The 26,267-nt window shown below is 37.7% G+C and overlaps 1 protein-coding gene across 11 annotated transcripts in view; it reads right to left on the bottom strand.

The window, feature by feature from the left end:
• GRIA4 (glutamate ionotropic receptor AMPA type subunit 4) overlaps positions 1–26,267 on the bottom strand; it is a 372,420-nt gene that overhangs the window by 11,275 nt on the left and 334,878 nt on the right. For 4 of the 11 annotated variants that reach the window (XM_035717050.2, XM_049110033.1, XM_049110032.1 and 1 more), the window contains one exon: positions 2,219–2,333. The exons of 3 other annotated variants lie outside the window; for them this stretch is intronic. In XM_035717050.2, the coding sequence (XP_035572943.1) occupies positions 2,219–2,333 (115 nt within the window). Of the gene's footprint in view, positions 1–2,214; positions 2,334–15,880; positions 15,920–26,267 lie in introns of those variants that run through there. 4 more of the 11 variants (XM_035717054.2, XM_035717055.2, XM_035717056.2 and 1 more) reach the window with 2 other exon arrangements.

The raw sequence follows: 26,267 nt of genomic DNA on the forward strand, positions 1-26,267 counted from the left end.
AGGCCCAAAACAAACATGAAAAAACAACTGCCTCCTGGTGCTTTACTTTGACCTAAGTTAGGTCAGGACATTTAAAATACTGCCTTTTATTATAAACTCAGAGTCGGGCATTATTAACATTTAGATGGTAAACACCTATTCACTTGGAGATAAGTAGTCCATCAATATACAACCTACAGGAATGTTTTTTTAGTATGGAAACAAAATTTTCAAGGGAAAATAGAACATATTGTGATATCATTTGGGGGAAGTGTTTTACATTAGCTTTTATAACATTTCATTAAGATTTGAAGTAACATTTTAGAATATCACTTTGCAGTTCATGTTTGGTGAAAGTAGGTTACTGCAGACCTGTGGGAGCAACAGTTTGACTTTTGAGAACTACAAGGTTAGATTTACATATATTTTTTGACAACAAATATTTATTTAGTGTCTGTTGTGTACCAAACAATCTGTGGGATAAAACAGATTAAAATCCAACAAAGCTGTCCCACCCATTATTTAAATAGACTAAAGTGACTTTTGTTAAATCAATTTTTCCATTATGTGCAGGTTTCTGCTTGTTTCTCTGGAAAGACTTTTTAATGCACACTAAAATAGGACTTTGTTATTCATTTTTGTGGAAAGTTTTATTTGTTAAGCAGTGTTATACTTCTATAGGAGATAAAAATAAACATTTGTGAGCAAAATTTTTCTAATGGACTAGAAAATCTTTGCTTTTCTTTGGTGCTATTAGATCATATTTTCTTATATTTCTAATTTACATGGAAAAATAGATTATTGGCATAACTTTAAATTTTCTCTGCATATAAATATGTATTTTTTTACTTATGTTTTTATGGAAACTGTCAGAACATTCCAGGGAAGTTAGGGAGCCAACATACAAAAAGAGTTAATATTCCTTAAGTAAACATGTGGCTGGTGCCTTGAATAGAGGGGTCTTGAAGGGGAACCCTCCCAAAGGAACCCCCACGATTCTCCTCTCTCTGTGCTCTTTCTCTCCAGAATGATACTTTCCCAGGACCAGGGGATGGGAGATCATGTGATTCCGTGTCTCCTTTGTCAGGCCTCTCCTTGGCTAGAATATTCCCTTGCCAAAGCTTATCCTCCTCTTCCTCCATTAGGTTCTGGTAATTAGATGGGCATAGACAAAGGAGCTGCACTTGAACGTCTCTCTAGATGGGGAAGGAGGGGAAGTTAGTGCCATTGGAAAAGAGTGAGGTTAGCCGCCATCCCATTGGGTGCTCTCTAAGAACAGGGCACGGTTCTGTGGGGTGGGTGGCCACGGGAGGGAATTTCTAGCCTACTCAAGATACTGAAGACTAGCAGTTTTAGGCAATTCTCTAGATTTTAAAAGAAAGACAAGAGTGCATACTTTTAAAATTTCAATATTCTTTCATGCCAGTTGAAAGGTATGGAAGAAAAGAAAATTCAGTTGGAATATTCCCACCTCTGAGTTTTCCTGAAGTCCATACACAGTGAAGAAGGGTTCTGGGACATGAGTTGATTATTTCGTTAATTGTATACTTTTCCTTTAGAAGCTGCTTAGAAAGAAAAACCCCACATTATCTTATGAAGCTGGAAATAGGACATGGATGTAGGGAGAATAGAGCTGAACAGGTCTTCTTTTTATAGTATGATCATTTTGGGATTTGATTCATTTATGGAAGGCAAAAAATGTGTAGTTCACATGACTATCTTTGATTTATTATTTAACTTGATATTTAATGGAAGCCTGAGGGTTCTGGGTGGAGAAATGCCTTTCTGGAAGGTATTCTAGAAAGGTCCAGGTGGAGCCAAGTCATTGTTGTTACTTAAAAGCACTTTGTGGACATCCTAGCTATGTACTGGTGAACAAAAGTAGACAGACTTACCCTCAGTGTCCTCCCTCCTCACTTCTCTAAATTGCTCTTTCAAAAACCTCGGTCCCTTCCCGCATTTGACAGCAAGGTTCTTGGGACCACTGTTTCCCAAGAACTACAAGCTCTTCAAAGCCAGAGAGAGATGTGCTGGGACTATTATGATTAGGTTGGTTCGTGTATCCCCAGATTGGTAACAGTTGCAAATATTTTTGCTTTGACAGTAATTGCATACTTCCATTTTGAAGGGACTAGACTGGCAATTCTGGTGGTGTCAGGAGGCCCAAACTGTATCTCCCAGCAGATGCACCTATTACTATACATACTGTTTACCCGCTTTTGGTGACATTGAGGCTGACCTTGGAGTCACCTCCCCCGCTGCCACATTCTCCTTTGTCGTACCACCATTTGTTTTTCAATTTGTCCAAGAGGCCTTGTTCATTCAGTTTTAAAACTGCGAGGTTAACAGCATTTCTTGAAACGATAAAACATAATTTGTAAGAAACTGCACAGCTGTTAAGATGTTAGAAGGAATGAGGACTTAAGCTGTTTTTTAAGCTTCTCCCAGATGCTAAATAAACCTCTCATTTTGCTGTCCTGCAGCCCCTTGTCCACCAGAGTCCAAACCAAAGGCAATAGTAATTAATTTCAAAAGGTATTAACATGAAGCATTTGGTGCTGTTCACTCTCAGAGTTCATTATTGACAAAAACCTGATGCTGTCATCAACCAATGACATGGATTTTTTTCCTTTGGAAAACAGCAATAAACTTGGCATTTACTGGGAATGGAGAAAGAATTGTGCCTTGACTTCCTTTGCCTCCAAGGATGTCAACAGCTTGACTTCCTTTGCCTCCAAGGATGTCAACAGCCGAAAAGAGATCAAAATGAAAATGCATTCCCAGAAGGAAAAATCTAAGGGCATTGACAAACCAAAGAGGCAGCCATTCATTTTTGCCAAGTGGGTTCCTGACAACAAAGAGTATGGCTTAATTATGATTCCCTTTATTGTTTGCGTGAGTTTCACTTTTTAATCTATTCGATTTCACTGGTCTCAGAATCTAGGATTTGCATGTTTGGTTTGGTTTGGTTTCCTGCGCTAGTGGCCACGGGATAGTCAAGAGAAAGAAAGTAGCAGCCCTTGGGGAAATTCTTATATTTGAATTTTGTGTTCATTTTTGAAGGCTTTGGATGCTATCTGGAAACTAGGAGGGCATGGCCAATTTGTTGAAATTGAGTAATTAAACCCCAGGAAACCAGGCTGCACATGGTAGGGACTTTGCAAACAGACCCTGGAGATCCGATGGCCGCCATGTGTATCTTTGTTGGGAAATGAGGGAGCAGATTCTAATGAAAAGGATTAAAAAATGTGTCATGGGCTTTCGCCTGCCAAGTATTTGGTTTCCTACTTGCTTTCAAGTAAAAATGTTTAAACGAGCCATTATCTCTTTCAAGAGGTTTTCCCAGCATTTCATGAAATTTCTGTTAAAGCCAGGGAGTGGCTTCCATACTGAGAATTTGGGATATGCTATTCAATAAATACCAAGTTGGTGATTACTTCATGCCAAATGAATTATAAATAAAAACAAAACAAAACAACCTCATATTAATGAGTAGCACTTGAAAACTGATTTGCAAGTGAAATATCACTTTGTTGACTGGTAAAAAGTGTTACATATTTCACCAATCAGCCTATTGAAGTACTTATTTTCTTAAAATGTGTTTATAATATTTCACATACACAATGTTCATTTTCCAGTTTTGTGATGTCTGGTCCACTTGGAGAATAAACATTTCCCACAAGTAAACCATATGCTTTCAGAGTGTTAGCTCTTCTTAGAGTTAGACTGCCATTTATTTTTTTTAATTTTTTTTTTTTTTAGACTGCCATTTATGAAATGTCAATTATATTATCAGCTGCTCCTACCTTCCCAAGAACCACATTAGTGGCATAAAATAATATACTTCCTAAAGTGAATATATTTCCTAAAGTGAATTTGGGTGATTGCTTTAATCACCCAAAGGAGCAGACTGAAATATAAGAATGAATGAGTATTCAGTGAAGAGAGACCTTTAAAAAAATGCTGTTGGGAGAAAATTGTTTTAATTTATCTTGCGTCTACAACTAAATTTGTCTTTCTGTGATTTAAACTGAACTACTAAAATTTTTTATTTTGGAGAAAATTATTTTTATAATCCACTTTATTTTAGCCTAAAACATTCATATTAGATCCGTTTTAATGAAGTGGTATCCCAATAGTTTCATGTGTTGGTTTAGACCATTCCTTTGATAAAACTGAAATCATTTCATGAGAGGGTTATTTAACAGGGTTATTAGCCATATCCAAAGACAGTTCCACAGCACAGGAGAAAACAAAAGGCAAAATAAAGGAATGGATAAGGAAAAAAAGCTTCAGGTTGAGAAAACTGTTTGGAATAAAGCTTTCTACAAAATTATTCTAAGACATTGTCTTTCTAATACCATCTAATAGGCCATGTAAAAACAGTTTAGTTTCACACTGCTATCCGTATGTGTGTGTGTGTATACATCAATATTTGGTTCATACAATACACATGACCAGTAGGTAAGTCACTGCCCAGATCATAATTAATCATGTTTTCCTTCCAGAAAAATGTGGCCCCTTGATAAAGTCCACTCGATACTATTATATGTAAATTTACTTTTCTCAATGATGCATGGACGGCACTTGTAATCAATATTCAGAAAGAGTCTTCAGGTATTCAAGATTTTTTTGCATGTTAAACCTGTCTGTTTTCTACAATAGTCTGACTACAGATGTAATTTCTCTATCTAATCAGGTCTAGCAGCCTCCGTAGATTGCCATTTCAACTGCAGCATAAACCACATGTGAACATCTGCTCTATTTTATGAAACCCATTGCTTTCACGTTATTAAAAATAAGAATCATCAAGTGACTTTAACAAATACACAAAGTTACTTCACTCATTTTGCTAGAATAGATTTGAAAGTATTCTTTTTTTTTAAAAAAAGGCAAGAGAAAAAGGAACCATGAAGGAGTCATTGTAAGCAAGCTTAAGGAAGTCCTAAGTATGGGGTAAATGAGGGATGGAGCAGGCAGGTCCTTGCTTCAGAACGTTTTATTGTTGCTTTGCAATCCCCTTCACACATTTCAGACATAGATCTCACAATCGATGTCAGAAACATGGATTAATGAAGGATATTCTGGTTCTGATTAAACATCAGAGAAGCCTAAAAAATGGTCAGCCAAGAGGATAAGGGAGAATAAAAATATGCTGATTCCCTACATTAATTATTCCTTTTATTCTATGAAATGCAGCTTTTACAGATAAACTCCATTGAGTGGATTGTTTTCATTTAAAAATGGAAGGAGAGGAAGAAACGGTAAATGACTACACCTTTGCTGGATGAGGGCGAACCACAGTTATGAGCTCAGGTGTGGTGACAATGACCTTTAATAGACCGAGGTAGGACTCCAATAACTTATTTCTTGCCTTTGCCATTTGTACCTTTGGGGAATTCTAGGTAAGAAAAAAACCTTCTTCAAGTTTCCTTTTTAATAGTAGTGAGATGGCAGGGATCTTGACGTAGGGTGGAAGGAAGATGCTCATCGAGTCAAATTCTGGGACCTCAGGAAACCTACCCGAGGTTGTCATACCTGAAATTTCCTTCGATTAAGCTTGGGATTATGAAAATCCATACCTCACTGTGCTAGCTCCTGGGACCCATTTTTGTTAGTGAGGCTCCTGTTGAAAGATCACACATAACAAAAGCTCTAGAACTGGAAGTGGCAGAGCTAAACATCTCCCATTTATGGATATTGGATAAATTCATCTAATGCAAAGACTTTCTTGTTAAAAGCATCTTAATTCAGACTAAGTCATTGATTTCTTCCACCCTTTCATATGTAACTCATCATTCAATTCTATGTTTGGATATGCTTTTATGCTTAATTTATGCCTTACTCATTATATTTACTTCTGGACCATATTACTTGTAATTTTTCTGTTGGTAAGGTTTTAAAATTTACACGTAACAAATATCTACATTATAAGGAACATTTTAAGTTTGAGTTTAGTATTTTTATGATTTCCTGGGTTTGAGAATATTATTATAAAGGACTGATATACCAGCCCTACACTGAGTTAACATCTGCACACAGAATATTTAGGATATATGTAGTTCATAGAACAAATAATTTGTAATATCCTGTTTAGTCTGATTAAAACAAACTTAATCCCAGGATGCCTGGGTGGCTCAGTGGCTGAGCATCTGCCTTTGGCTCAGGGCGTGATCCCAGAGTCCTCGGATCAAGTCCCACATTGGGCTCCCTGCATGGAGCCTGCTTCTCCCTCTGCCTGTGTCTCTCTGCCTCTCTATGTCTCTTATGAATAAATAAATAAAATCTTTAAAAAAATAAAATACCATTTTACTTAACAGGATGACTATTTCATTGTTGGCCGGGATTCAATACTGTATGGACCTGGTGCAGTTTATCTTAACTTACTGTGTGATTTTGCTACTGCTTTATTATCCTTATAGGAAAGGATCCATTAGTTATATACACATGAGAAAGTCTCATCACTTTTAGGCTTGTGCTTTCTCAACTGGAATGCTCTCTTCATTCTAAAGTCTCTCTCATTCTCTCTCTAGCTCGCTCGCTCTCTCTCTATATATATATGTGTGTGTGTGTGTGTGTGTGTGTGTGTGTGTGTTTTAAAAGATTTTAAGTAATCCTTACACTCAATGTGAGGTTTGAATTTACAACCCTGAGATCAAGAGTCACAAGCTCTATTGACTGAGCCATCCAGGAGCCCCTAAACATGGTGTTCAAATATCCAGAATAGTACCTGAATGATGTTAGGAAATTATTCTCCTAGTCCCCAATAAATCCTAACATATTTTTTAAAAACTTAAAAATTGTGTGAATCATGAGACACTGTGTCAACAGATGAGAAAATCCCTTTAAAAGCCACAAAGCCTGTTGATAGATGATTTACACAGAAAGACCTAAAAATCATACAAAAATAATTCAACTTGGCTCGGAATTAAACTAATGTGAATTAAAACAATGCTGATTCAATTCTCTGCCACTCATGTTGTGAAAGACAAAAGTAAAGACAATGTTCAATATAGTCAGGGACTGAATAACATATGAACATATGCGTCCTCATCCACTGGTGATTGAATGAAGAACTAAAAAAGAAGTAAGAGGACTTCACACAACAAAAGGTTAAACACAGTTCTTGTTCTTGGAAATTACTGACAGTGTTGATAATGATACCAATGACTAATATTAATATTACTGGTTAATAATAATTCTCGTTTGAGAAATCAGTTCTAATAGTTAATCAATGATGCTAATGGGAGTAACTGAATGAACCTCATAGTTTATTTCTATAGCATACATGGCAGACCATTTACATGCCCACCAGAAGGGGAGAATGAAATGGACGGGGATGGGGGGGTGGGGGGGGCAGCAGTTGTTTTCAAGCCTGATTTGCATATAGAACCACCATCACAAATACAGATGCTCAGGCCCGATGTTGCTGCCGTCAGGTTCCTCTGAATCAGTGGAAGTGTGTCTATATGTTTACAAAGTTCCTGAGGTGATGGTATTGATAAGCACCAGTACTTTGTATGCTGAACGTTTTATGACCAAAGTTTTTAATGTCAAGCAAAAATGATTATAGTATAATGTTAAGTGAAAAAAAGAAGCAAATTTGTATATTCACTATGATTTCAAGAATAAAAATATATATAGAGAGGGAGACACATTAATTTAAAAATATTGGAAAAACATACAACACAGAGCTATCTCTGGACATAGAGATTATGATTAGTTTGGACTGTATTTTGCTTTTTATGCCTTCCCACCTATCCAAAATTTTCTACAATAAGTGATACTTTAATAATCAGTAAAAACAAAAAAAACTTCAATTATTTTTATAATTTTAATTATTTTATAATGCCTAAAAGAATTGTTTTATTCAAACCAACATATATTGTATTTTGGATAAAAAAAAAAACAAAAAAACAAAAAAAACAACCCAACCGGACAAACAAAGAAATGAGGAAGAGGTAGAATTTAGGAATTACTCTTAAGGATGCCAGGAAAGCATTCCTTGCTCCCAGTGATGTGTGATGATGTACTTGCTTTTACAAAGGTTCTGCCTTATTTGAAGGGAACAGGTCAGGCAGAGGAGTCTGAGTAATGCATCAACTAGTGGGCCTGCCCTGTCAGACAGGGTCTGCAGGTGGTTAATAGAACTCTCAGTGGCCTGGAGAGAAGATTTGCTGCTTCACACATATTTACATAGACAAGGTGAGCTTTTCCCCTTAGGCTGAATTAAATGAATGTGATGATGAGTAGACTTGAGTCCTGCTAAGTGGACCATTAAAAAGAAAAAATATGTATATACTTCTGTTTTTTAGGAAAAGAGTTTTCATGGCTGGCAACTACATTTCTCCCCAAACAGTAGAGAAAAAAAGTCCTCATTTTTTGCAGGATTAAAAAAAAAAAACGCAATTAAAAAAAAATCTTTCATCATACCACATATTGACTATATCCCTTTTTTTGAAATTAAACTAAAATTCCAGATTGGAAACTCATTTGATTTAAACTTTGTTACAGCACATAAGTACATACAGAAACATTTCTAGAACCATTCTACTAAGAAAATAGTAATTTCATGAAAAATGGATAATAACCAACTCTGCACAGACTACTGGTTCTCTTATTTACATACTGGCATTGCCACCATTGTCACAAGGGTTCATACACGAAAGCCTACCCTAACGGATCAAAAGGAGATAGAAGGGGGGAGTATGGACCATATAGGGTTTTACTTTTGCATTTAATCAATGATGTACCCCCAAATAAAGGTATTTGGAGGAAATTAGCCATGACACTGAGAATTTACAACAACCTCAGAATTTTGTAGAAAGTCCATTAATAACTAAGAATTAGTTAGAAAGAAAATAAATAAATATCTGAAAATATTTATCAAGAAAATAACTAAAAATCAATAGGCTGTCAAATGATAAGGAGGTGAAAATCTTATCTTAAGGAAAAGCATTTGCATCCACAGTTCTACCTTTTTTTTTTGTATCTTTATTGGAGTTCAATTTGCCAATATATAGCATAACACCCAATGTTCATCCCGTCAAGTTCTACCCTTGATCAGCTGTTTAAGGCCTAGAAGAGTAACTGGTTCTCAGAATTATAAATGCCACACTGTCTTTGATTTAACTTGTGCTCTGAGTTTTCTTCCCAAATTATCCCTTCCAGTAAACAAGCACAAGGCTTTTTGCTTCATTGGACCTGTGCATTTCCTTCCAAAGGCAGGATTTGGGCGAAATTGCTCTGTATATGCAAATGTTTTTAGAAAAGATACTAAGTTTTTTTTTTTTTTTTTTTTTTTTTTAAGATACTAAGTTTTAATTCCAGTTTGCTTACCGAATGACAGGTAAGACTTGCACAGAAATGACATTACCAATTGATAATTTGATCTTGAAATTAGGAGGGAAAATTCTTTTTTCCGGTGGAAAGACAATTCAGACCCAACATGTATAATGAGCATTTGAAAGCCACCTTGATAAGGAAGGGCTTATTGTCTGTTTTGGATTTTGGATGACATATATGCAATTAACTTAGTGTATAAAGTCCTTTGTATTTCATACACCAAGTGAGTCAAAGACAGCTACATAAATTGTGTAGAAACAGAGTTAGAATCCAGAAATTATCTCTAAAGTGTGTGTTCTTTTAAGATTTTATTTATTTGAGAGGGGGAGAGGGAGAGACGGAGAGAGAATATGGAGGAGGGGCAGAAGGAAGGGGAGAAGCAGACTCCCCACTGAGCAGGGAGCCTGACTTGGGACTTGATCCCAGGACCCTGAGATCACGACCTGAGCCAAAGGCAGATGCTTAACCAACTGAGCCACCCAGGTGTCCCTAAAGTGTGTGTTCTTTGAAATTTGTATGACTAATTGTTATTGGAGGCCTAGGTCTGAGGAATGTGATTCTTTGAAGAAATACTCTGATTTTTGTGAGGATGTCTGCCAGTGATTTAGAATACTAGGTAGAGGTTGTGATAAATGAAAAATTTAATTGTTTTTAGTGTTAAACTTTTTTAAAAAAAGTAATCCTTACAATTACTTCATGAAGTTTAGTTTCATGATTCTGTCAATTTTAGGTCACAGAGCAGAATTTTCTATCCTCTTTTGCACTAGGCAACTCTTTTAGAAGCCCTTAAAAACTATGGATAGATGGGCATAATGATTTCAGGGGATCCACAAAACTTAGAAAGACAATCATGAATACAGATAAAAAAAATATCTCTTCCAGATTCTAGGAACACTTATTTTAAAATTAATTAATGACCATTTTCACTTATGTCTATTAATGGAAGGGAAATACAAATATTTCTATAGCCAATAGTTGCTCCAGAATTTTCATAGAGAGGCAGTTTTAAGACTATGATTTGGTGGGAATAAACTTCCAAGGTACTAGCCTCAATCTGTGATCACTCTGCAAACACATCACGTGCATGGCATTGTTTTTGCTTTTTAAAAAAATCTTTAAAGTAGGCTCCACATCCAGCTTGGAGCCCAATGCAAGGCTTGAAGTCTCAACCCTTAGATCAGGACCTGAACTGGATCAAGAGTCAGATGCTCAACCAGCTGAGCCCCCAGAGGCCCCCAGGACTTTTTAAAAAACTGTATGTTACATTAATAAAAATTAAAAACAAAAACTGTTGAAAGATACTTTTGGTTACCCTTACATAATATTGAGAAAATATTTATTATTCATATTAAATCATGTAAATTTTATTTTACCACCACTTGTGGTGGCCTTGGGGTGCTGTTTGAGATGATATGAGGTACAGTCCTCACCCCAAGCCACCCCATTTTTATTATCATTTTCTGTGATGGAATCATATAAAAGAGGGCTTTGTTTCAAGATGGGACAGTAGCTACCTATATATTTGAAGTGCTTCAGGTCACCTCTGCACATCACTCTTGTTGTGATTGTTACTATGCTCAAGTAAAATTTCCGAAATACAAGAGCTGGTGGTTGCCACCATTCACTGTGTGTATGTGTGCTGCTCAGCAGTACTTGGTTTCTCATGCAGATGCCCTTCATGCAGACTTGTTGGGTGACCTCTATTGTGTCCCTGACTTTGGATTCCTCTATCTTAGACCACTCTCCTTATTTCCTTTATTTAATTTCCAAAAGTCTAACCAATAGTGTTTCCTTTTTCCTTCCTTTGCTGATTGTTAAAAATGTCCATCAGTTGCCTTAAAGAACTAGAATCTTGGCATCAAAATGGGGATCAGAGGTTGTCTCAATCCTCCTCATCTGATGGTTGTGGTCATTCAGGTCGAAGGAAGGTTAGGTGGGCTTGCTCTCCAAGTCCCAGCTGAGATGCAGGTCTCTGCCTCCTGCCAGTGCTCTTTCCCACAGGACTGGGATAATTTTGCTTTCTGTGGGTACCCTTTCCTGGATAGCTACACTATGTATTCATCCCTTCTACGGCTCTCCAAGGGGGATTTTCTTTTCCTCTTTGTCAGGCTTCCTGGGGGTGATCCCTGATTAAGCTTTGCCTGATATATCCCCTGTCTCCTCTGGCTAAAATACTTCTTGAGCTGAGGCAAGACTTCAGAGGCATGTGGTCTTATCACTTGAAATGGATCCCCCCCTAAATATTCAAGAAGGAAGAACAGTAGATAACTTTCCTTAAAAAGCCATACCAATAAACTTTACATTGACTTGATTTGATTGGATACTGATACTGTTCGTTCCCAAGGTTGGAATTAGATAGGTCTATTTTGACACATACTAGGTCTCTAGTTCTGATCTTTTAGGACAGGAAATGTTGAATCCCAAGAATGTTATCAGAAAGAAGCTTCAGTATAATGGATCAGAAAATGTTTCACAGAAAAAGTAGAAATCTAAATACAAATAATAAAGCCCAACCACAGAAACTCAATCTTGTCTTCGAATTTTCATTTCCACTCCTTTCCTATAGCCAGGTAGCCATTGAGAACTTTTTTTTTTTTCTGAAAATGGCTCTCTCAAATTTATATGTGCATTTCCATTATATAGGTAACACCTGAGTCAAAGCCTTTATCACCTGAGACAAGATCCACTGACTCACAATCTGTTCACAGCTACCCAGAGTATGGCCACACTTCTCTGCCTGTTTACATCACTTTGTCAAACACCTTTGGGACTCCTGACTGAGTCCAAGATATGACTCTATTCTAGTTTTCCTGACAGTTCAACTAATGTATATTAATGTATACTTAAAATTTAATTATATTTGATTGAGGCGTTGCCCCAAGTTTTTCACATTCTCATGGAGTCCTCATGGAGTCCTAATTGAATCCACATGGCTGGTCAATGGCAAAGGCAGGATTAGAACCTGCATCCTTCTAACTCAGAAGCCCAGTCTCTTAACCACCCCAATTCCCAAAGAGATCTTTTCTGCCTCCCCCAGGCTAGATTCCTTAGAGTCCCAAAATCTATTCACAATAGATTCCAATCTCATGACAGAACCTTCATCAGAAATTTTTTTTTCCCACCTTAGCTTTTCTACAGGCTTTACTATTTTCCAATAATCACTCATGGACTTACTCATTCAACTAATGTTATCAACTGGTACATCTGAAACTTTTTTATGAGGTCTCTCCCAGGTACTCTAGACTCGACCTATCTCCTTCTTCTATAAATTACCTATTGTCTGGAATGCTCACATTTACTTGGAGTCTTCCCTCGTGGAGCACAGCAACTATGTTTGAGGGTATTTTACACTATTCTCAGCCACAAGGCAGGGCAAAAACTATGAGAACCGGGGCGGGGGGAGTGGGGGTGAGCTACGTGGAGGATTGATAATCTTCGTGATTAACATAAGGTGCTCCTTTTCAAGCAGCCCATCAAGATGAAAGAATAGGGTGCTGAACCATTAAAGGGAGTCCTCAGCCATGCCACCTGATGGATTTGGGGAAGACCTACTGGTGAGGAGGGTTTTAAAGCAAAGTGAAATAAAATGAAACAAAGCAAATGGCACCCAAACGATCTATTAAATACTGACAAGAGGGACATGAAGAATAAATGATGGTAGCTCTTCTTTTTGAATAATGGCAAACATTTTGTCCATTGTATAAACAAAATATCTAAGATACTATTTCAGTGAGGTTATAGATGGTTAAAATAAAAGGATTACCAGCTCAGTTTCGGCAGCTGGGCAAGGAAAAAATACTAATTGATAAAATCAGATACAAGCTTGTTGTGACCATTAGGTGAAATCAGATGCAACTAAACTCTAAAAATCCCACATAATGGTCTTTTTAATCATTTTTGTTCTAACCTATTTAAATGTAGCAAATAAATGTCACTTTTATAAAATTCTTCTGTTACTAAATTTACTACTGAGAACACTATAGTTCGGTACAGTAGAGAAATAATTACATTTGTCATCCACATATTAAATGCTAACTCTGTCTGGTTTAACCTTATTAAAATTTATTTTACTGTGCTGTGTATTTAAATATATACTTAATTCACTAAATATGTCTAGAGAATCTTTATCTATAAATACGTTGAATTTCCCACCAAGTTCTTAACAGAAAAAATAAAAGGATCAATTTTTGTTTTACCTGACACCAGGGTGTCAGGTTCCTTTGCAGTAGACCAATATTTGTATAGAACTTAAAGTGTCTTTTAATTGCTTGTTTGCCTACCCAACCTTTTGGGTTGGATTTTGGTCAGGTGCGAGAATAGCATAAATAGAAAAAGAAACTGAGTGATAAAAACAGGTCTTCTAGAAGAAGGGATTCTAAGCTAATGAGAACTCAAAAGAAAGCTGTGTGAACCTCCTAACTAGGAACACAGGTGGCTCATCTGTTCTCTGAAAATAACCAAAACTTAAGAATTCTAAGTCAGTGTGTCTTTAAAGCTTTTAAGTTAATGCTGTACAAAGTGAAACAAAGCTTCTTATCTGTGAGGGCAGCAGGGCTCACAACGATATTTCAAAACAGAAATAAAGTCTCTCATTTGTTTCTATTAAACAATTTAAATGGGAAGAAAAACCCAAAAGTTTAAATTCTTAAAATAGTTTCACCAACATTTGCTTAGAGTGGTGTTAATACTAGAGCATGGCACGCCGCCTTTCAGTTACTTGCTCCTTGACAGAAGTACTTGGGTACTTCTTAAGCTACCAGCCTGGGCACTTCCATTCACTACTTTTAATATACCTAATAAACTGAATGCAATTAATAGGAGATCAGTATTTTTCACTTTACAGAGCAACATGACACAGCAAAAAAACAAAAACGGTGTTTCATCTCAAGTTCAAATTACCTAACAGAACCAAGTCACTGCAGAATGACCACTAATTCCTTCCCTGAATGAGACTGCCATGAAATAGTTCATAAAATTCAATCAAACAACAAATCAGAACTAATGTCAGTGTGGAAACCACATTCTAGTACATAAATGGTCCACTGAACAGTACTGTGATGCTTCTCCTTCTCTGTGTGGCTGCTCAGGCAATCCAGCCATCTGGCACCTTAAAATTCAGGAATGAATAATGTGCCTCCCGCATATCCTGTGTTTTTAACCAAGGGAGTCAGGGATGGGAACCTAAAAATTAGGTTCTATCTGACTTCTGATGACAAAATGCATGATCTGCTAAGAGTCTACTGCTTAGGTGTCTACTGCGTGACCACGGCAAATATTACATACAAAAGGAGTGTACGTTGCTGTTAAAATCAAGTTTCTATTTCCTGTGCGTCCACTCATGGGCCTTCCTAATGGCAGGACTGCTGTGGGTCCGGCTCCTACCACAACAGTCTCCAACAAAAACGTATCCATCTGAAGTTATTTTCTTTTGTGAAAAAACCCTGACAATACAACTGGAAAGTGATTCTAAACGTACTTGTAACAAAATGACCAGAACTGTGTTTCTGAAAGACACTGGCAACAAATGGCCTGAAGTCTCATTTTTTTTTTTTTTTCTGAATTCTCATTCTTTTTGCACATTTCCTCTCCTTCCTAAGATTCTCTTCTTGAGGATCAAGCTTCGCTAAAACGGACGGAGTCCCACAAGACCCGGTCTCCCTGGAGGGCAAGGATGACAGAAGGGTTGCTGCAGGGGGTCTGGAAGCTGTCGCTTCGTGACCCCACCCCACCCCACTTTCTTCTAATATCTCAAGTTCTGGATGCTTTTAGGTTCTCTCACTTGTTTCTTGCCTGGGATTTCTCTCCCCTGGAAGGAGCGATGTGACACAGGGCGAATACTGAGGACTTCCAGAGCCAACACAGAAGGTGAGAGGTGGCAATGGAAACCCCTTGGAAGTGATGCCTGAGAAGGCGCTTGACACGTGGAGAAACCCTGCTCAGGACAGTATTAGCTCCGCTTCCTCATTTTTCTGTCTGGGTTTCATATGGCACCTTAAACATCTCATCAAGTCTGTACTGCTGTGCACCCAAAGTCTAGCCTGCACATACTCCAAATTATCATTTACATTCTATCAGCTGCTGCTTTTAATTAAAACAATTTTTAATAAAAAATTGCTTAAGAATAATATATTTTCTATGGAAACACTCTAGATTTTAATTTTAATGTATTTGTAACCCCATTACCCATTATGGTTTGATTATCAGTCACCATCCATAGTCTATGTAGGGAGAAATTAACAGCTGATGGCAATTTCTTAAGGCTGGTGCAGGAGATTGATCCTTAATGGAAGGCTGACACTGATATTTAATGATGATGGAAAACATAATGCATTAGCATATAACTGATACGACTTTTGGGACGGTTTTATTTTTTCTTGCTGTAACATTTGTAAGGGGATGTCCACGTAACTATCACTCACAGGTGGCAAGCTGGTTTCCTAAGGCGTGGGTTAAAAAATATAAATGTACAAAGAAAAAGGGATTGAAAAATAGGTGGGGGAGGGGTTTCCTTCAAATGGATGGAACCCATTCTTTTGAAAGAAAACTCCCCTCTTACCTTGGTCCTGGAGCTGGTTAGTTCTCCTCTGTCCTCCTCCTAGGGGAGAAATACCCAAAGTTAAACAATAATAGAACATGGTCTTGTATTAAAGTCAAGTTCAGTTCTGGCCAACCCTTTCCTCAGGTCTCACAAGACACTATCAACTGTCTGATATACTGGGGCGTTCATGGAAATGAGCTTAAAATTTATGGTAAGGATTAAGCCAAAGGGGAGTAACATTTGCTGTGTAAGGGGGACAAAACTCTCTCCTCTTATCTATTTTGTCAGAGCTGCACTGAACTGAAGACAGACGTAGAGCTGAGGGGTTCATGCAAGCGCATGGCGTGGGTCATTTTCATCAGCTATAGTGAATCATGGAAAGTGTATCATGGGCATCTGTGGTGTCTCCACTCCCCTGTTGGCTACATGCCAACACCATGTTTGGGGCAGTACAAAATTTGGTATTAACAAGAATTATTACGAAAATGAAAAAAAGCCCTTAAGGGGTCATAAAAGGGGGGAGGGTTAGGAAAGTTGGGGAAATGAGATATCAGAAACTATGTTTTTCAAAACAGGGAATCATAGGTAGGCCAAAGATGGGATTTTCTTTCTTAGTATACCTCTAAGTAGAGCTTGTGGTATCTCTGGAGAGAAACAAGGCAGCATGTGAAAGGAGCGTGGGTTTGGGAATGGGGCAATGATGCGCTCCTATTCCACCTGAGCCTCAGCAGCACCATGTGTCCAGGTGAAGACAGTAACACCACCAAGGATTTGTTGGGGGAAACATATTCATACACATGCGCTTGGTATGTAGGAGTTGTTAAATTTATTTCCTTTTCCTTTACATGGTGTCTGCTATGATCTTTTCTTATTAGACTTTGTCTTTTTTGAGACTACCATCTAGTTAATTGAGCTTAGAGTCTGTCCCTCATCACCCTTTGGCATAATTTCAGTGACTGGCTCCCATAAAAAAGATCAAATACCAGACAATTGATTGAATTCCATGAGACATGAAGGAAAGTGGAGACCGAGAATGAGCCTGAACCCATACAAGATCATGTGCTATTGTTATTTAACTTTGGGTAACTTATTAAAATTCTTTATCAAGGAAAATGAGATCAGGTGAGAAGATGGATGTACTTTGGAAACTTGGGTTGTCACAATATATTCCAGAGATGTCAACATGAAGGATGGGGTAATCGTTACTCTAATGGTCGTTATGAAAATGTGCAAGGAAAGAACACTGTATGGAGGGTTGTATGTTGTACGTCTGTCACTACCACCCTAGGAGCTCGGATCACCTCAAAATTACATGATGTACACATGGCGTAGTAAAGCTTCCAACTACACGTATATGTGTTTGTCCTCACGTTCTTCCTTAGGAACTGTAACTTCATTCATTATCTTTAAAGAATATTCACCAAATGGCTATTTTGACAAACCAGCCCCTTATCCACTAAACTCTATAAATCCTGAAGAATATCTACAGAAATAGAGAATTTCCTTTTTTTTCCTGTCATGATGCAGTTGGAAATTGTGAGGATGTATTATAAATGAAAAAAGATTTTTTTTTTTATAAAACACCTAATTCATTCATCCATGGAAGTCACTTAAATGACAGAGTTTTGAAGGACATATCTTTATATTCTGAAATGATGTGAAAGTCTACGAATAAGAAAGAACAACGGTGGGGACAGTCCTGGATTGGATAGGATTCTAGTGGCTGTGCCGTCTTCATATTTCAGAGCATAAACTGATTGCTATATGTGATGAAGGCCAAAAAGAAAAATAAATTAAGTAGCGACTGAAGTTGCTGGTGTTATTGGGATGCCCTTAAAAATCACCCTCTCAAGTATTTTATATTGAGACACCATGGGATACCATATTACATGGAGCAGTTTTTCTCCTATCTAGACAGGGAAGCATACATTTTGTTCTTAAAATAATCAAAGCAAGCCCTTCTACCTGCAGGTGCCTCACTCTTGCTATTTTATTCCCCCTTTTACAACCCAGCGAATTTTGTCAGATTTGTACCTTCCCAGAAGTTTGACGTCAGTATGTAATTTTAAATATCTGGATATAGAGGCATACAAGACGTGTCTATCTCTAGCTCTGTGGTTCTTAGAGAGAAATGCTTTCCTTAAATATCTTTCTATTTCACAATGTGGACAGAATGTGATAAAAGCAGCTATCTATTGAAGAAGTGACTTATTTAATTTCAGAACCGGATCAGCTTGTCTTGAGGTTCTGGGAATGAATTTCTTCTTCCTGGTCTTAATAAGTGTTTGCAACTTCAAAGAGATGTAAGAGAATTCTTTGGTTGTTTTGCTAAAGATAGTCCACAACAAGACACTGATTCTTAGACTCTCAAGTGGAGAGGGGACTCAGATGTCACTGTCTTAGCATACTCCCTAAGAGATTCAAGAAGCTCTTGTTTCTACTTGAGCAACTCTGATGCTGGGGATCTTAGCCAATTTCCTTCCATTTTTGGACCAGTTTTAATTGTTGTAAAATCTTTATGTTGACCCGAAGTCTATCCCTGTGTAATTTCTTCAACTTAGCCAGAGTTTATTAGTTTTTTAATATATAAACAGTTTCTTGAGCTCTATAGGAGCATTCTCAATATGCTTTAAAATTATGGATGTTGTTGAAACTGCACCATGGAAGAATCACAAAATCTATTTAGTAAGTTTTGAAAGTAAACTGTATTTATGTTAAAAAGTTCTCTTTTGTTCTTTCCCTGTAAGAGCACTGCAAAGAGTCAGAAGCTCTCAGTTCCAATAGTAGCTGTGGCACTGTGGGCAAGTCACATAACGTCTCCGATTTGTAGGCTCTTTTTTTTTTTTTTTTCTAGAATGACATCATAGGAGAGTGAAAAGGAGCAAGTAAAAATAGACATGTTGGAGTGGCTTGAAAGCTCTCATGTGGCACTGTTGCTACTACTGTGTCACTAAGAAATATACTGCTCAGTAATTTTTAGAGTTCCATCATTAAACCAAACTTAAACATCATCTCATAAAAGTGAACAAATTAAAAAGAACATTAGATGACATATCAACTCATTCTTTGCTTTATATGCTTTGCTATATCACTTAAGAGAAAGCAAATTTTTTGTTGCTTTTCATTAGCCTTTGCTCTTTGCTTTTTACTCTGGGAGATAATCTGAGGTCAGCTCTTCTTGGATCCCGTTGTGTTTTATTTACCTCCTCCTAGCCTCAAATATAAGACAAAGGTTAGGATACTGACTTAGGGCTCTGGATATTTGGCTTCATTTTAACTTTTCTATTTCTCATGCCTTTTTTTTTTTAAATTTAGTTTGCATGCTAAGGCCACTTATAACAGCTGTATTCACTGATCAATGCTTTTATGATTTTTTCGTGTGTGTGATTTTAGTTGCAAATACCTGAAAACATGGAAGAAGAGCGGCTGGGTATCTGATGAGAGCTTCTCTTAGCTACTAAGGGGATCCTGGCCTGTTGCCATTTTAAAAAGGATGTTCAGAAACTGCAATCTGTCAGCATCAAGTAGGAAGCAACCAGAATTCTATAAGAGTAGAGGCTTTGTGGGTGGGTCTTGACAGTGTTTATACTATGTTCTATGCAGTGGAGAGGGGTCCATACACCCCTTTTTTCTGAAAGTAGAGAACTATTTCTGTCACATTTGTTTGACTCCATTTTAATTCTTATTTTGGTTAACTCCCAAAGATTGAACGCTTAGAGAAAATAGACTGAGTTAATTTATGTAAAGAATTATCTGTGTGTCAGTTTCCTTACTAAGTCTCCTCCCCTTCCAAAATGTAAGCTAAGTAAAGTCTACTTTATTTCAACATGATGTGATAGGACCTTGCATGGTTAGGTGTTTTTAAAATGATAGATTTCTCCCACATCTTGGAATTATAAACTTTGAAAAGCAGAATTGACGCTAGGATCGTTTTTATGTCTCTAATTTTCCTTCACTGTTGAGTCATGTGAGTCATGTGATACTCAGAGAGTGTACTATGAGAGTGGTCTCATAAAGTTTTGGAAGTGTTTATCATTTTGTGGATGAGCCCAAACAACAGTTTTTTAGGTTTTCAGAGAGTACATAACCTGTCCATTTAAAGTAAACAACTTTCAATCCTGAAATGGACTTTTCTGATATTAAGGAGGATAAACAATATGTACAACGTATTTCTAACTTCTATTAGTATGATTATTAGTTACAAAATATCCTTATAATTAATACGATGCAATTTCCAAGGCTTGGGGCCAGGGCCAGGTGGTTTGCAGAGTAACATGGTGATTTTCTATTCAGGTGTTGCCAGGATGTGTATGATATGGTGTTTGTGGCAAAGTTATCTCAAATGTATGTTATTTCATTCTGAAAACAAGAGTTATAGAGGACTGAATTTGGGGGTGAGTAGTAATGAACATTAAAGTAAATGAACTGTACTTCCCTATTCCTAGTTAAATTAAAACAATATAATTCTAAGCCAGGGTCTTTACTATTTCTCAGCTCATTCCAAATAACTGCCAAGCTATTTTATCTTCCCTTTCTTAAGTATGAATCATAAACCAGCTCCTATCTTGGCTGATATTATCTTTACAGACAAAAGGAAGATAATAATGCCTCAAGTTGTGGATGGGTGGTTTCCCATATGCTAGGCTGAAACATTTTCATTTTTATGGATAACCATAATTTACTTATGATGCACTAAGTAGATGTTTATCATTAGTATAAAACTGCAATAAAATAGTATCGTATAGAATTCTACATTTAGGAGAATATTACATATCCACAATAAACTGAGCTTTATTTTTAGTTTATTATAGGTATTTTGGAGTTCCATGGTAAATCTGATTACTCTGCTCCCTTCAAAGTCCTGTGTGCACATGTGTGCACATGCACATCTGAAATATTCTTTATGTGTTTAATTATTCCAAGTGTAAAGAGCCTCCTCTTCTATCTCTTGTGCACTCCCTCCCCAATCTCAGGTAGAGGGACTCGGACAGTAAGGGGTAGGAATTTGTTACAGCATGGCCAGATTGCTCTTCTTCTTGTTCCTATCGAACTGTGGAGAGTAGTAGGAGTTGTGATCTCTCTGAGAACTTTAATGAGCCCATCCTCTACAGCAGCCTGGGCTGATCTTCCTTATATCCTTCCCTTTAGGAAGGTAAGTCTGGAGAACAGAGTCCTACCTACACAAGCAATGCACAAAAAGTAAAAACAATAACAGCAACAAAAAAAACCCTATCACTTGACCTTGCTGCTGTTCTAAGGATAAATTAACAGCGGTTCCTAGTTTGTAAGTGTCAAGGGTATTTGCTATCTACTAAACTCATGTCCTATAGCCTGAGGTCTTCTAGGGAAGAACATTAATCAGACACAGTCTCTTTTATTACCTGGGTGTAGGCAGCCACAGAATAGCCTTGTAGCTCTGGGCAGAAGCTGCATTATGCTCAGTAGAGACAAGTTTCATATATGCAATTTCTCTTGTGTAGGGTGTTTGTCTTATGGCTAGGACTTTAACTGTAGGCAGCAAACCCAGATCTGGTGTTTATAGCTTGAGCTCTGGAGAACCCACACGTGGGCTTGCACCCAGCTCCACAGAACAGGGGTTCCAAACACAGAGGGTCCTCATGCACTTGCTTTGCCATTCATTTGTGTCCCCTTTTTATCCTGAATGCTAGCTACAATGGTTTCTAGAAACCATTCCATAGAATGAGATGATCTATAAAGATGAGTGACATAAGGTGGAACTGTCTGGCTACTAGACATACACCAAGAGGAAAACACTTACAGACATTACTAACATAAGGATAAGTTCATCCACAGCACATTTATTAATATTAGATTGTGAATTGTGGTCTCAGACACGACGCTATGTCTCCTACATGTAGGTCAAGGCTGCCTGACTTGGTTGGCTTAGAGGTTCAGCACTCACATGAATTGTGTGTTCCCACTGAATCAATCTGAATTGTACAGGATATAGGTAGTCTCTCTGGAGATTCTCTTTCTTTATAGGATTTGCCTATAAGGCAATTATGTGGGACTAAAGAACAACAGTTTGGAATTCTGGCTTTTCCTAGAACTGTCAGAACTGACATCCAGTCTCAGGTCTCTTCACAGTTCAGGATGTGAAGGTTTGAACTGGTGAACCTCATATATAGCGTTTCTATCTCCTTACTTTTAATCCTTTTTGAAGTGCTAGGAACTGAAATGGCCACAAATTACCCCTTTTTGGAGGCAAGTCACTAAAATACGGTTTCTGAGTGTCACAGTGAATAGGAACACACAGCTAAACACTGAGTTTAGAAAATTCCCAATGTGGCGTTACCTATGGCAGTCACAAAACCAAACCTGAAGAGAAAAATGTGACAACCAACCGGCAAATTCTCAGGTGGAACCCAGTGGCCATCTGTTGAATGAACTGGTAAATATATGAAGGCAAATCATATTAGCATTTTTTTTAATAGTGGGAAGAATGGCAAACATGTATAATGACTGGTAAATCTTAAAGAAATGCAGAAAAAATGCCATATTTGTTTTCTTCTTCATGGGGAGTTGTGATTTCTTTCTTTCTTTCTTTCTTTCTTTCTTTCTTTCTTTCTTTCTTTCTTTCTTCTTTCTTCTTTCTTTCTTTCTTTCTTTCTTTCTTTCTTTCTTTCTTTCTTTCTTTCTTTCTTTCTTTCTTTTTTTCAAGATTTTATTTATTTATTCGAGAAACAGAGAGAGAGGCAGAGACAAAGGCAGAGGGAGAAGCAGGCTCCATGCCGGAAGCCTGATGTGGGACTCGATTCCAGCTCTCCAGGATCACGCCCTGGGCTGAAGGCGGCGCTAAACCGCTAAGCCACCCGGGCTGCCCAGGGAGTTGTGATTTCAATCCTCTTTCAAGTGTATGGAGGACCTAAATGAAAAATGTAGAATTTTAAATGATAGTGGAAAGTTTTATGTTTGCTACTGGACTCAACATCTAGAAAGGAAAGAATAAGGTATATAGATTCTAAAGGGGATTTTTTCCCTTTGGCATGCACGTAGTATTGATAGCTTTACCATACACATCTCAGTTTGTGAATAAAAAATACTTGGTCCCAGCAATAAACATCAGCATCTCTGGCAGGAAACTGGGCTAAGTGATTAAGCATATCACAATGTAGAGGGGGGATTTGTGTGCATATGTGTGTGTATGATTGATTTGTGTGTGCATGTGTTCTGATCCCTAGTCCAACAGACTGTATTCCAAGTTGTAATGAGATCACAAAAACTAAGTTACCTGCAGCATATCTTAATATACCAAGAAAAATGAAAGATATTCATATGCTAAAACATCTCCTTCCATAATAGTTAAAAAAAAAAAGACACTAATCTATTGCAACTCATTTCCAGAAAACAAGTGAAAAATGTATTCACTTCAGGCCAAATGCTGCTCAGGAATATTAGCACTCAGGTTTAACTTTCTGTACTTTAAGTTTTTTTAATGTCCACATCAAGTGCTAACATCTGACATCTTACTAACACCAAAAACAGGTGTCAACTTCATTCTTATGCACCACATCCAGCAAACCCCGTTTCTAAATCTTGTAATTATACTTGAACTGATGAGTAAACATAAATCACCAATTTTACATGAGAAAATGGTTCCTTAAGGATAATATATATTTTAAACATGGATTTGAATACCAAGTTTAATAGATCTGCCCTAAAGAATCTTCCAAAGTAGAAGAAACTTAATTTGTCCTACAGAGGACTCCGCCCACCCTGATACAGATTTACACCTGAGCCACTGATTGTGCTCAATACTGAAAGAAAAAGTCCAAAGAAAGATGTATCATTCTAACTCTCATTCTTCTTACTTCCTCCCCTATCACACTATTGCCCTGGGCTCTGAGTGGGCTGTTTTAAGCAGAGCATGACCTGCCTGGTTCCAGAAGTTTTCCTCCTGTTGCACGAATTCCTACAGCTGGATGTCAGCAAGTCCAACAGGACCTCATTTTTTTCTTGATCTCAATTCCTGATCAAGGTGTTTTGGAACTGCTTTCATTTGAGACATCATTTTTTGAGGGGTGTCGGAGCATTTGTCTTATTTTAGACAATTTTGCCAACATTCTTTAGAAGGCAAAATTTGAATAAAATTTATCATTGTCGAATAATAGAGGATAGGGGACTAGTGGTTGTGTGTGTGTGTGTGTGTGTTTAACTTGGCTTTAATCACTAGGGTCAAGTATACAAATTCTTACAGAGGCCAGAGGAAGTCTTTAGATATGATCTGCTGCTATGTTCCCTGGAGGTACTTATAGATACTATATACCACGGATATCTTTAAAAGGGGTATTCTCATCTAACAGTTATTTAGTACCCAGTAAATCTGTATTAACTAAGTTATGATTCCCTCTAAGCATTTGTCAGTTTTATTTGTTGCATAGTAGAGAGTATAGCAACTAGTGTAACATGGATACTAGAGTAAAGAGTATTTTGGTAGCAAAGTATATGCTTTCTCTACAATAAATACTCTAGCACATCTCTAGAGTATAGTAAAGTATAGTAAAGCTGTATAGTAAAGTTGATAGTACTGACAGTAAAGTCAAAATAAAGATATTGCCTCTTTCATCTAAGCTCTGCATTCCACTGCAGGGCTGTCTATAGCATATGTTTTAAAATCACCTTTAAAAATTTCTCAGCCAGAGGATGGATTTCACAATTGCTTTGGGTTGCCACAGAGATTGGAGAAGGAATGAGAAGGAAGGCCAGGATGTGGATAGTAGTATTAATGGCACTGTGCACGTTAAAAGAAGATTTGAGGGAAATATCAAAGTTTGGGGATAGTTCAGAGATAATACAAAAGAAGCGCTTTTACCCTTTCATCCCTCCACGAGAACTAAAAGTTTTCTTTAGAAGATGACTTTGGAAACTAAATAACTGCCAGTAAGATTTAAGTTCTTCTGCTGATCAATATGTACAGTTCGTAGGCACATTTGCCTGTGATTGCTTTTCTTCATTATAATCAGATCTATAGATGCTACATTCAATAGCATCAACATTCTTAGCATCCTTCTATGACCTAAAACTTGACGAATCTATGTCAAAATCCAATAAACCCCATAACTCTGAGCATAGTGCCTGCCCTCTTGTAACTGAAAGCATTCTGTAAAGCTGGCAACCCCGAGTCTGAAATAGTCTCTCCAAACAATAAGGGGCTCCCCGTATTCTTCTCTACTATAAAGATGGGTGCTGGCCATCCTGGTCATAGTGTTTTCTACTCTGGGTACAGATACAGTCTCTGTAATAATCCAGACTGCATTTGTTTTAAAGTCTACATTAAAGACCCAAGTCCTAGCTTTCCATCCTGAGTGTGTATCATACTCTTCCTCTTCTCCATGACATGGATTCTGAAGCACTGTGAGGTCTGGAAATGTGAGGCTCCGTAGGTCAATGGAAGCTTGCTAGCCATTTTGTTTGTTTGTCTGTTTGCATCTTGTGCTTCAGCTGACATAGCAGGAAAGACCACTGGTTTCCTGTTCTCAAAGTCTCATGCTGCCCAATGAATCACAACAGCAGACTTTGTGAAAAAGACAACGAAACAGACTAGTCTCACTGTATCCAGAATTATTAACCTAAAGACTAAGTTAAAAAAAAAAGATAGATCCAATAGGAAAACAGTCAGTCTACTAAACAAATAAGGCAGAGAGGTTTCAAAGACACTCTTGATGCAGATGTGCTCTCTGGATCTTGCTGTGATAAAATGCAATTGTTTTGAATTTGCTTCTACAAACTATATCATTTATACAGAAGGTGCCCATTAGTCTATCTCTATATGAGTTTGCCTCTGTTCAAACAGAAGGATCCTCATCGAATAAGAATGAGAATTTAAGTTTAATGAGCCCCCCATGTAGCTGGGCTGGAGGTGGGGGGTAAGGTGCATGCTGGTTAGCCTTCCGTGCTCTTCCAGTGTTCTCGAAGACGACGGGACAAAATGACTGGGGTTTTGGCATGCAGGGGCCAGCTTGCTCAGGAAATTGTGGCATATAGAAAACAAAGCGCATAAACAAACTCTCCATCCGGGAAGCTGAGTTTAACAATTGCCTCATTAACAAGATCCAGGGAAGACAGGAAAAGAGGGGGAAGCCAATAGCGGATTATTATACAGTTCTAGACAGATGAAGCCCTTCAGCTTCCCCCCAAACAATCCCCGTAGTGTGGATTTGACAAAGTGGCACATTTAAGAGGGAACTCTCTCTTGCCATCAATGAGAGGCAGGCGCGCCCGTATCTGAGGGCCAAATGCAGTCCCTGGAACTTGACTTTATCAGGAGACAAAGACAGAGGACAAGCAGCTACATCCACAGAGAATTAATTAAGAGCAAAAGCGACATCCAGTGAATGTAATCAATAGTCTGTCTGAACACTGATCTCCATACCAACCACCATTG

Source organism: Canis lupus, chromosome 5 (genome assembly GCF_003254725.2).
Source record: "Canis lupus dingo isolate Sandy chromosome 5, ASM325472v2, whole genome shotgun sequence".
Taxonomy (NCBI): domain Eukaryota; kingdom Metazoa; phylum Chordata; class Mammalia; order Carnivora; family Canidae; genus Canis; species Canis lupus.